The sequence below is a fragment of the Marmota monax genome, unplaced genomic scaffold, assembly GCF_021218885.2.
Source record: "Marmota monax isolate L192 unplaced genomic scaffold, Marmota_monax_Labrador192_F-V1.1 WCK01_AAM20220418_F8-fsc00100, whole genome shotgun sequence".
In the NCBI taxonomy this organism is placed as follows: domain Eukaryota; kingdom Metazoa; phylum Chordata; class Mammalia; order Rodentia; family Sciuridae; genus Marmota; species Marmota monax.
The window spans coordinates 6529468-6541558 of NW_026693872.1; the positions used below are offsets into that span (position 1 = coordinate 6529468).

At 36.9% G+C, this 12091-nt stretch overlaps 1 protein-coding gene across 2 annotated transcripts in view; it reads right to left on the reverse strand.

Annotated features, from left to right (window-relative positions):
• The window catches only part of Yeats2 (YEATS domain containing 2), an 89337-nt gene that overhangs the window by 20808 nt on the left and 56438 nt on the right, over positions 1-12091 (reverse strand). For both annotated transcript variants that reach the window (XM_058585101.1, XM_058585102.1), the window contains exons 17-20: positions 10296-10457; positions 8146-8330; positions 7204-7362; positions 1746-1922 (exon numbers count right to left, since the gene is read on the reverse strand). In XM_058585101.1, the coding sequence (XP_058441084.1) occupies positions 1746-1922; positions 7204-7362; positions 8146-8330; positions 10296-10457 (683 nt within the window). The remainder of the gene's footprint in view (positions 1-1745; positions 1923-7203; positions 7363-8145; positions 8331-10295; positions 10458-12091) is intronic.

Sequence of the window (12091 nt, forward strand, 5' to 3'; positions counted from 1 at the left end):
AGAGCTCAGAGCTAAAAGCCACCAAGGAAGAGTGGTCACCAGAATGATAAGTGCCACTGCAGGCGTAGGTGCACGGCACACAACTGAGAGGGAAATCACTGCTTTTGACTAGGGATGCAAAAGGGAGGGTACTGGAGAATGTTTCAGGTAAGATACAGAGTACTTTAAAGGACCCTTCAATATTCAAGTCAAAGATGGGAAAAAAAAAGTCAGAAAGAACACGGTATGCTAAGGAGCTTGCAAAGCCGAGAAGTACAGGAGAAGCAGCAGCTGTGGAGTGTGAAGTCAGATCGTAAAAGTGCTTTGGAGTCCCAAGACAATTCATAGGAGAAATAAGTCTTTTCAACAAATGTTGCTGGGCCAAGTGGATATTTACATATTAAAGAATGCAATTTGGTTTCCAACTCACACAACACATGACACCTCAAAATTAATCAGAATTAAATATAAAATAGAAGAAAAGTAAGCTTAAATTTTGTGACTTTGGATTAGGCAATGGTTTATTAAGACGTGACACCAAAAGAACAAGAAAAGAAAAATAGATCAATCAGATTTCATTAAAACTAAAAACTTTTGTGGTTCAAAGGATACCATTAAGAAAAAAAGTCAGCTCAGGGTGGGAGACATTTTTTGCAAACATGTAAGAGAGTTGAATCTAGACTACATGAAATATTCAACAATTTAATAACATAAAGACAAGCCAACTAAGAAATGGACAAACGATCTGATATTTCTCCAAAGCTAAATAAATGGCCCATAAGTTCATAAAAATATACTCTATATTACTACCTATCAAAGAATTTCAAATCAAAACCACAATGAGATACAACTTCACATCCATGAAGATGGTGATGATTTTTTTTTAAAAGGATAACAAGTATCAATAAGGATGTAGATATTGGAACTCTCATACATTGCTAGAATGACTATAAAATGGAACAGCTCTTGGGAAACAGTCTGCCAGGTCTTCAAAATGTTAAACACTACTTTTGATATGAGCCAGCAATTCCATTCCTAGACATACTGACTACAGAAATATTTGTTTATGCAAAAGCTGGTATATAAATGTTCACAGTAGCGTTATTCATAATTGTTAAAAAGCAGAAAACAACCCAGATGTCTGTCAACTGATGAATAGACAAAAATGTGGTATGTCCATAAAACTGAGAATTATTTAGCTACAGAATGGAATGGAGTATTGACACATGCTATAACATGATGAACCCTGAAAATGCTATGCTAAGCAAAAGAAGCCAGACACAGAAGGTCACATGTTGCATGGCTACATTCATATGAAATGTCCAAAATAGGACTATCCACAAAGAAAGAAGGGTTAGTGATTATGTAGGGATAGGGTACGGCCAGGGGAGTGACTGCTAATGGGTATTCGGTTTCTTTGAGGGACAATAAGAATGTTCTGGAATTAGATGATGATAAGTACAACCCAGTGAATATAATAAGAATCAATGAATTGCACACTATAAAAATGGGAAATTTTATAGTATGTGAATTATATCAATTTTTTTAAGAAAGAACAACATTATGACTGAAATTGATTTCCATGCATCTGTGAGTTTGTTGGGATGAACCCAACTACTATGTATAACTATAAAGCTCTAATTAAAAAAAAAAAAAAAAAAAATTCCAATTTAAAAAAGGCACAATGCTATGCCTCTTGGGAATCTATCTTCCTTATGTTCCTCCTTTTTCATGTTTCATGATTTTCTACTGCAATGCTAACTCACCTGTTGTGCAGGACCATTGGCTGAGAGGGTCACAGCAGGGGAAGTAGCAGTTGTGATAACTCCTCCTGCTACCCTCAGCATTGTGGTTCCAGGCTTTGAGAGTTGTGAAGTGGCTGGCACAGACTTCAAGGTGCTATCAGATATTTTCATTAGAGATGCCTGTCCCCCAGCTGCTGCCTGCAGAAACAAAAGGGACAGAGTAATAAGGTAACACTAAGAGACACAATTTATTGTTTATTTACATGTGAGAGCACATCCAAGGAAGTCTTGCTAATCGAGATTAGATGAAGTTTTTATGAACCTAAGAAGTCTAAATTTAATGACCTTTGACTTATAAATGCACTAATACAGAACAAGTAAATGGATTAGTTTACAAATTACCATGAAACTCAAACTCGGGGCCAGACTCAAATGGGTAAGTTCAGGGGCTCTAGGCTCTATACTGGCTTAGCATTTTAGTACTGGAGAACCACTCAGCAAATATCGTCTCAGTGGTCTAAGTCAAGGCTCAGTAAACTTTTTTTTTTTTTTGTAAAGGGAATAAATAAACATTTCTGGCTTTGTAGACTACAGAAATCTCTGTTGCAATTCCTCAATTCTACGATGACAACATGACACAAGTGTGGCTGTGTTTCAATAAAATGTTATTTACAAAAACAGAAAGTCTTGGGTGTAGTTTGCGGGCCCCTATCTATTACTTAGTGCCCAAATTTATGCCACTAATAAGCAGATACCATTTTTTTCAGTTTCTGAGAGCTTACTGCCTGCCGGAATGTTAGAAAAAACTTACATGTATCTTATGTCATTCATAAATTGTTATTCTCATTAAATAGATAGGGCTGATTTTAGTTCTGCCTTAGAGGAGATTAAGCTCAGTGACTTTATCAGGGTCATACAGCTAGCTAGTAATTGAAGAAGACCTGATTAGAATCCAGAAGTACTAGCCATAGCATAATTTGCAATGGAGTCTTATACAAATTAAAACCACAATAACATATCACTTCACGGTCACAAAAATGCTAAAATTAAAAATGACAATTCTGGGGTTGTGGCTCAGTGGTAGAGCACTTGCCTAGAATGTGTGAGGCACTGGGTTGGATTCTCAGCACATATATAAGTAGATAAATGAAATAAATGTCTACCAACTAAAAAAAAATATTAAAAAATAGTATCTTAAAAAAAAGAAGAAAGACAATACTCTGTGTTGGTGAGGATATGGAGCAACTCTGATGTGATTTATGGGAGAATCAAATGGTACAACCACTCATAAACATACATTAGGCTATCTGAGTTATTCTTCTGCACAAAAAGACCTGTGTAAGAATGTTTATAGTAGTTTAATTCATAAGCCAAAAACTGGAAATAATCCATGTCTATCAAGAGTTATGAAACAAAATATATTCAAAAATTAAAAAATATAAACTACTAATACACACATCCATCTCCTTCCCTTAGACATCAGAGCCTGGTTCCTGATCCTTCAAACTCAGGGACATATACCATCAGGCGCATGCCCCAACTCCAAAGAGCTCTCAGGCCTCTAGCCTCAGAATGAATTATACCACTAGCTTTCCTGGTTCTCCAGATTGCAGACCTGACATATCTGGGACTTGGTCTCCATAATCATGAGCCAATTTTTAGAATAAATCTCCATTTATATATCTATCTGTGTGTGTGTGTGCGCACGCGTGTGTGTGTATATATATCCCATTGAGATGAATCTCAAAAAATTATGTTGAGCAATAGATGCTAGACATAAAAAGAGCATATACTATGTAATTCCATTGATATGAAAACTGATGTCTGATGAGAGAAATAGAAAAGTGGTAATTAAAAATGTTTTAGAGTGAAATATTCTATATCTTAATTGGAAAAGTGATTGCATCTATTTATTTATATATATATTTCAAAACTCACTGAGCAGTACATTTATAATCTGTGCATTATTTTATATGATTATACTTTAATCATGACTGATGAGAGCTAAAACTAAAAAAGAATTTAAAACTTAAGTTTTTTTTTTTTTTTTTAAGATATACATGGCAGTAGGGTGTATTTTGACATATCATACAAACATGGAATATAACTTATTCTAATTAGGATCCCATTCCTATGGTTGCACATAATGTGGTAAAACTTTGAATGTGGGCTGGGGTGCAGCTCAGTGGTAGAGCGCTTGCCTACGCTATAAAAAGGTCCTGGGCTTGATCCTCAGTATCCCTTTCTCGCACACATACAAACATATACACGCATGCACACACACACACACACACACACAGAAGGAATAAAGAAACAAAGAAAAAGAAAAAAAGTTTGAATTTTCTTATACATGAAAATTGGGTTGCTTCCAATAGATCTGAGTTGCTTCCATAGATTTTAATATAAAGTACTATTGTGATGGTTAATTTTATATCAACTGAGTGAGTGGAAGGGATACCCAGATAGCTGGTAAACCATTAATTCCGGGTATTTTCAGAATAGATTAGCATCAGAGATGTGCCCTCACCAATGTGGTTGGGTAACATCCAGTCTATTGAGGGCCTAACAACAAAAGGTAGATCAAAGGCAAATTCTTACTCTCACTCTTTGAGCTGGGGCATCCATCTTCTGCTCTTAGATATCAGAGCTCCTGGTTCCTGGTCCTTCAAAATCAGGGGCATATACTATCATGTGCATGCCCCAACTCCAATGAGCTCTCAGGCCTCTAGCCTCAGAATGAATTATACCACTAGTTTTCCTGTTTCTCCAGACTGCAGACCTGACATATCTGGGACTTGGTCTCCATAATCATGAGCCAATTTTTAGAATCTCCATTTATATATCTATGTGTATATATATCCTATGGTTCTGTTTCTCTATGAAAGCTAATAAAATGTAATCTATAAATTACTTTTAAAAAAATATTTATTTATTTATTTAAATTGTAGATGGACATAATATCTTTATTTTTATAAATAAAGGCGAGCACTATATATTTTTAAATAAATATATAGGCGAGCACTCTACCTCTGAGCCATGACCCCAGCCCTTTTATTTCTTTTTGATGCAAGAATTTAGAATATATTTCAAAGTACTTCTAATTATTGTCATTGAGTTTTTTTTTTTAACTAATCAAGAAAATTAGGTACAATGAATGCTACTTTTGGGATATGCTAAGATTTTTTTTGGTGACCAACTGCATAATCAACTTATTAATGTTCCAAAGGCATAAAAGATATATATATATAGTGTTAGAAAGATACATAATTAAGCCTACCAACAATGCACTATGGTATGTGTATGATTTGATTGTATATGTGCAGGAAGCTTGGTCCCCAGTATGGCAATGTGAATGGGCTGGAACCTTTACATGGTAGGTATTATTGGAAGGTGAATAGGTCAGGGATTAATGCTGGTTTCATGGAGAGGGCTAATTCTCACAAAATCAAGTTGTTACAAAAGAGCAGGTCTGACCTCTGAATCCCTCTGGCTCCCTGTCTTGCCACGTAAACTCTTCTTACATGTGCTCCCACAAGCATGCCACCTACCATGTTATGATGATGATGCAGCCAAGGTGACTCTCAGCAGAGGCCAAAGAGATGTGGCCACCTAGTCATGGACTTTCAGTCTCCAAAACTGTGACCTAAATAAACTTCTTTCTTCACAAATTACTCAGCCTTGGATATTTTGATATAGTAACAGATAGCAAACTAATACACTAACACAGTGTTATTCCAACTCAAATTCTTATCCAATTAGTTGAATTCTCAAATATATGCAAATAAAAACCATTTTATTAAGTTCTCTTCATATGGTAATATTTTTTGTACCCTGTGTAATCACTGCTACACAGTTCAATGCATAAATAATCATACCATTTCATTTTTATTGTGGATCTTTTTTGAATTTTTTAGGCACTGGAGATTTAACCCAGGGACACTTTGTCATTGAGCTGCATCCCCAGTCCTTCTTATTTTATTTTTTATTTATTTTAAGACAGGGTCTCACTAAGTTGCTGAGGGCCTTGCTAAGTTGCTGAGGCTGGCCTCAAACTTAGAATACTCCTATCTTAGTCTGGTGTGCATCACCACACCCAGCTCATTGTGGATTTTAATTTTGATAACTAAAACTATTTTTCTGTTCCAGGTTGAGAATGGGGGATTGAACACAGACTACAATACTCCTCCCAGCATTAAATCCACAAAAAATGGTAGCAAAGACAAATAAAGTTTATTATATTGACTGCTCAAAAGCTAGCTGAGGAACACAATAGTGGATAAGCAATTATGGAAAACAAAAGTCTACAGAAGAAACAAGAAGAAATAATATCTGAACAGATCTTTGTCTATTAAATAAATTGAAGCTTCAGTTAGTCAGACCAGACAGACATTACAAAGAAAACTACTGACCAATATATCCTTTGTAAAAAATTATAAACAAATTTCTTTTGTTAAAAAATATTTATTTTTTAGTTTTAGGTGGATACTATATCTTTATTTTATTTTTATATGATGCTGAGGATTAAACCCAGTGCTTCACAGGTGCTAGGCGGGCACTATACCACTTGAGCCACAACCCCAGCCCCATATAAACCAATTTCATCAAACTAAATACAACAATATGCTAACAAAGGATAATATATAAAAACCAAGTGAGGTTTATCCCAGGAATACAGGTAGGTTTAACATTAAAAAAAATGAAAATAAAAACAAATCAATGTAATTAACAAACTAAAGACATATAACCATGCTCAACAAAGAAAGTGTCCATTAGCAAAAATCTAATATTTATTCCATTTTCTGAGAAATGCTGAAATATATAGTCATAGAAAATGCTGTTTTGGGATGAATGGTATGTATACAATCTATATTCTGTACTTTTGTCTGTAAAATCTGGTAAATTTTGGAGATTTAGTTATAAGATCTTCCTACAAATGATTATGATGTTCCTTACCCAGTTAAAATTTGGATGTTGTTCTTGAGTTTATACTAAACAATGCTGAAGAAACATACCCCAAACCCATCAGAGCACTTACTTATTATATTATATTGTGGCTAAATCATCTATTACACTATTCTAAATCTTTCATGAAATCTCTCCAGAGAAGTGATATAATTAAAGTATCAAAGAATCTTTGGTTCTTCTAAGGAAATATATATATTTTTTTCTTTCTCATAAGCAGTGATTTTATAATTCATCAAGGTTCTCATTTTACCTTTTCTGTCAAATTTACACCTCATATTATTAACTATATAGGATCCTACTGTTTGTATATCTGAATACCTCTTGGTCTTATTTTCTCATTCCAGCTATATTTTCCCAACCCTCAAGACTTATTTTTAATTTTCTATACTATTTTATTATTCATTTTCTCATGTAAACTTAACTTCTTATAGTTTGTGTAAAGAGAGAAGCTATAAAAAAGTAATTAAATGCCACAATCACCACATAATAGGAGTGTGTGCGGGTGCACGTTTACCTGTGTAAACAAAGTGGTTTTCTGTCCAGAGATAACTTTTAAGGTCTGCTGTCCCTGCGCAGAAGATGTGCTGACTCCCAGTGTTCCCTGGACCACTGACCCAGTAGTCAGTTGTTTTCCCGATGTCTGAGGTGATGGCTGGCCGACCAAAAATGTGCCCTAAGTTAGGGAGAGAAAAAGAATTAACCAGGAATTTGTTAAATTCAAATGGATAGCTCTAATCCTTTAAATCAAAAGAACCCAAGTGACAAGCTACAATGCTCTCCCCTTCATCCTTTGACTTAGTTAAAACAACTGAAAACTAAGTCAGCTCTAAGTATAACTAACATATAACTAAGAATAACTCCACTTCTTAAACTTTGCACAGTAGTTATACTGCTGGTTATTGGAAAGTTAAGTTCTGCAATCTAGGTGGATTTAATCAGATTGATAACTATTCATCCTTTTCAATAGGAATGTCTAGAACCAAAATACTATTATGTTTCTTAGAGGAGAATGAAGGATTTCCAGGACAAGGGTAAAGAAGGTGGAAACCTATTTCTCACTGAATCTGACCCTACTCAAAATACCACTACTTGATACTCTTCTCTCTGGTTGCACTCTTCTAAGAGCAAAATTTCAACTGTATGTTAATACTGTTTATTACTTCATGGATTTTGGAAGAAAATAAACAAAATGGCAAGCTTTCTTTGAGGCAGAAAGGTCTGGATTTAAATCCAAAGTCTACCATTAGCTTAGCAGGAAGGTCTTGTATAAATAACTTAAGTCTTTCTGAATCTATTTCCTCATCTTTCAAAAAAAGCCCCCCCAAAAATAGATTCATAATATGGGTAAAATGTAAGTGTTACTGGTCCCAGAGCACTAAAGGCAAAGGAACTTTAAAAATTAAAGGCACTTATCAGATAGCTAAATGGTTTAAAATATGAGGCACAAGTAACAGACCTGGGGAGTTTGCTTGAGGATGTAGGATGTGTAAGTCAGGTGCTGGGAGATCCCTCCAGGGCCAGTGGTGCCCTGGGATCCTCCTGTTCCTCCACTGCCACTGCCTCCAGCACTGCCACTGCTGCCTCCACCTCCACTTCCTCCTGCAGCGCCACTACCAGCAGCGGCTGACCCCGACTGGAGGTCTGCAAATACAATGAGTGATAGCCATATCATAAAGAGTCAAGCAAGGTTTAACAGGAAAAGAGCAGGTGAGTCCAGAGATGCTTCCCCTGTAGCATTCCTCCTGCTTTCCATACTTTTCTTTCCTCTGTATTACATCTACTCTGTGACAGGATTGAGGTGAACTTTCTAGAGTCTGAAGGTAAAATTAAAATCTACTTATAGGTATCTGTAATATGAAATTTTGATATCCAAAATGTTTTGAGCACCGTGACATTGAAAAAGTTTGGAATTTTGAAGCTGACTTCAGATTTCAGATTTTCAAATTAAGGCTACCTAATTGGTAAAGTCTTTGCAAATGTTGCAAAATCCCCCCCCCCCCAAAAAAATCTGAAATACCTCTAGTCCCAAGCTTTGTTTTTGCAGTATTGGGGACTGAATCCAGGAGCGCTCTACCACTGAGCTACATTCCCAGCCCTTTTTTATTTTTCAGATAGGATTTCCCTTAAATTGCTGAGGCTGGCCTCAAATTTGCAATCCTCCTGCCTAGTCCCCCAAGTAGATGAGATTACAGGTATGCACTGCAATGCTCGGATGGTCCCAAGCATTTTGGATGAGTAGTTTGTACATGTAGTTTGAATTTGAATGACAGCTGACTATATTTCAGCTCTAAGTATAATGAAGAACTTATCTTTGACAAGCATTTTGACTTAGTAACATTTTAATCAAACCCCCCCCATTTATAATGACTCTAGGACCCCCATTCTATTTTGCTTTTCAAATCCCACTTCAAAGCCTATGGGTTCGTTTTACTTCCATTTGTGTGAGATAATGTCTACAAGCTACCTAGATTATAAATATTTAAATATTTACTTAATAAATATTAGAGATCAGCTTCCTTCCCCACCTTAATTCTGGTGACTATTATAACTGGAACAGATTCCTTCCCAATGGTACATTTTGATCCTGAGGACATCAGAAAAATCTAAGTAGCTTTCTGGGTTTTTTTCTGGGACTTGCACTGTCCTTTTCTTACGTAGCTAACTTTCTGACATTCCCCTGCTTAGGTATCAGGAAAAACATCAGGGTGAGAGTGGCAATGACTCATTACAGAGAATAAACTACACACTGCACTTGCCAAAAATTTCCTCCTTTCCTTTCATCTGTCCTTCCTTCCTTCCATCCTTCCTTTTTTTTTTTTTTTTGTGCAGTCCTAGGGATTGAACCCAGGGGCACTCTTCTATATTCCCAGCTCTTTCTATTTTTTATTTTGAGAGAGGTTCTCACTAAGTTGTCCAGGCTAGCCTGGTATTCACAATGCTCCTGCCTCTGCCTCGAGAGTCACTGGGATCACAGGGTGTGCCACCACATCCAGCTGGGTGGTTAACGAGTCTCACTGATGCACCATTCTACCTCTGATCAGAGGAAAATCATTCCTTTTACCCTTTCCTTTTCAACATGATCTAAACTGGTTTTCTCTAAAATTTTTTATAATCAGCTAATTTCCTTGGGGCCTTACAAATTTAGGGTGAGCTTGATTTCTCTTCCCATCTCCAAACTAGCAAATACAAGTATGTCTAAATAACAGCGAACAGAGATATTTAATACCAGTCCTGTTCCATTTTCTTTAAAGTAAAAAGCAGAAAGACCTTCCCCAGGATTCACCAGATGATTTTCAGACACCACTCCAAAAGGAACTCTCCACTACAGGTCAGACATCCCCACACAACCTCAACAATCAAATCCTACCCCATCGTGATCTGTCACTCATCCCAAACTGAATAGGGAAGCCCAAAATAACAGTGTCACCTCCTAAGACTATGATTATTGAAAGAGCTTCTAGCTAAATTATGTGCATATTTTAAATCCATCTGGACAGAAGCTACCACCACACCACCAAAGAGAATCACAAAAATGCTCCCTGGAGCAGGTGAGAACTGTCCCTCAGCTAGATCTGAGGAATGACCAAATGATTCAATGATACTAACTAGCACTGTTGGTAGCTCGCAGGATGGCTCCTTGAGGGATCAGCAGCAGTTTTCCTTTCCCTGAAGGGTTCTTGCTGTTCGTGGTAAGGTACAGTTTAGTGCCTGGAGGCAAATTTGCCAGGTTGGCCAAATTAGTGGCTGGTAGCTGCAATGTTGCCATCACTAAAATGATTAAGAGAGAAAAGGTGGAAAAACAGTCCGATTATTAGATCTATCAGCAATACTCTAAAATCAAAATACAGAGTAATAAAGTACTTAATTTTAAAACACTAACAAACAGCAAACTGAAGTTTGTTTCCTAGATGCTTCAGATATTCTTAAATACCTTGCTAATTAAAAAATAATTAAGACACTAGTAGCACCTACCACAAACCAATTTATATTGTATATAAACAGGCTGATCAGTTGCTAGAACAGTTCTAGTTTACACCTATGTTCATTGTAATTATTTTTACTAATTCTGGATACTGAATCCAGGGCCTCACACATGCTAAGCATGCTCTACCACTGAGCTACACTCCCAAGCCTCTCATTGTAATTATTATTAATATAGTGACTTTTTACTATCAAAAATACTGTGATTTACATAATTAATGAAATACTCACTCTATCTATGGATGAACACACATTTTCCTCCATTTGTTTAATGTTCCTTTAGTCAGTTTCTAGTAAGAGATGAATTCACTAATTTAAAACAAGACTTCCAGCCTCCCTTACTTTCCGAGAACTAAGAAATGCTACAGTCAGTCAATGCTGGCACATTATTATGAAACCCTAATTCATCTTTTTAAAAGTCTGGTCTAAGTCAAAGAGCTTTTACTTACTCCTTAAATTTTACTTATCTATGCACAATGGCTATAAAACCTCTACAGGAGTCTTAAAAGGGATTGAGATATAAAATTTTCTGCAGTTACTTTAAATCAATAAAATCTCCATGATGCAATGTATAGAAACACATGGGTCAGTCATAGAGAAAGGATCAGCTTCCCCCAGCCTGCTGGAGTAGTTCTTATCCTCACTACCCTTGCTGTGAAGCTCCGGGATCCAGGAACCCTGGAAGCTGCCCCCAGATATTAGAGACCACAGCTAGCTCTAAAACCTTTCTATTATTAACTGAACTCAACAGTGCCATCTCAATTTCAGTCAGTGCCAGAAGTCACCCAGCATGGCATGGCAGTTCCTGATCTGATTTCCTCTTCCCTCCTAGCTCTTTGACCAAGTGGCCCTGGAATTCCTGCTGTGATCATAACCTTCCTCAACCTTTTTGTGGTAATTAAACATGTCAGCCTCTTTATCTAGGGGCTAGTCATCTTACCTTAACATGTGAAGACTAGGCCCCTGGAGGGGAGCCTTTGTACTCTGTAGTTGGGCTTTCAGACCATTACCACCCCTCACTCCTGAAAAAGCCCGTTTTTTTGAGGCTCACTGCAGGCTCACCCACTGTTGCTATCATTTACCAAACTCCCAGTCACTCCCTACACTAAAGACTAGAATTCTCAGTGAACACTAGGGATGACTTATTTATTCTCCGGCTTCTCATCTGCTTCATCTTCAATTCCAAAGGTCATTCCTTTCAATCTATCTCATGCATTCCCCCCAACCACTTGCTGGAGATTGAATCCCGGGCATTTGCACATGCTAGGCAAGTCATCTACCACTGACCTGTATCCCCAGTCCTTTTTGAGAAAGGATCTTCCTAACTTGCCCAGGCTAACCTTGAACCTGTAATCCTCCTACCTCAGCCTTCTGAGTAGCTGGGATTAGAGACATGTGCCACCATGCTTAGCTCATGCACT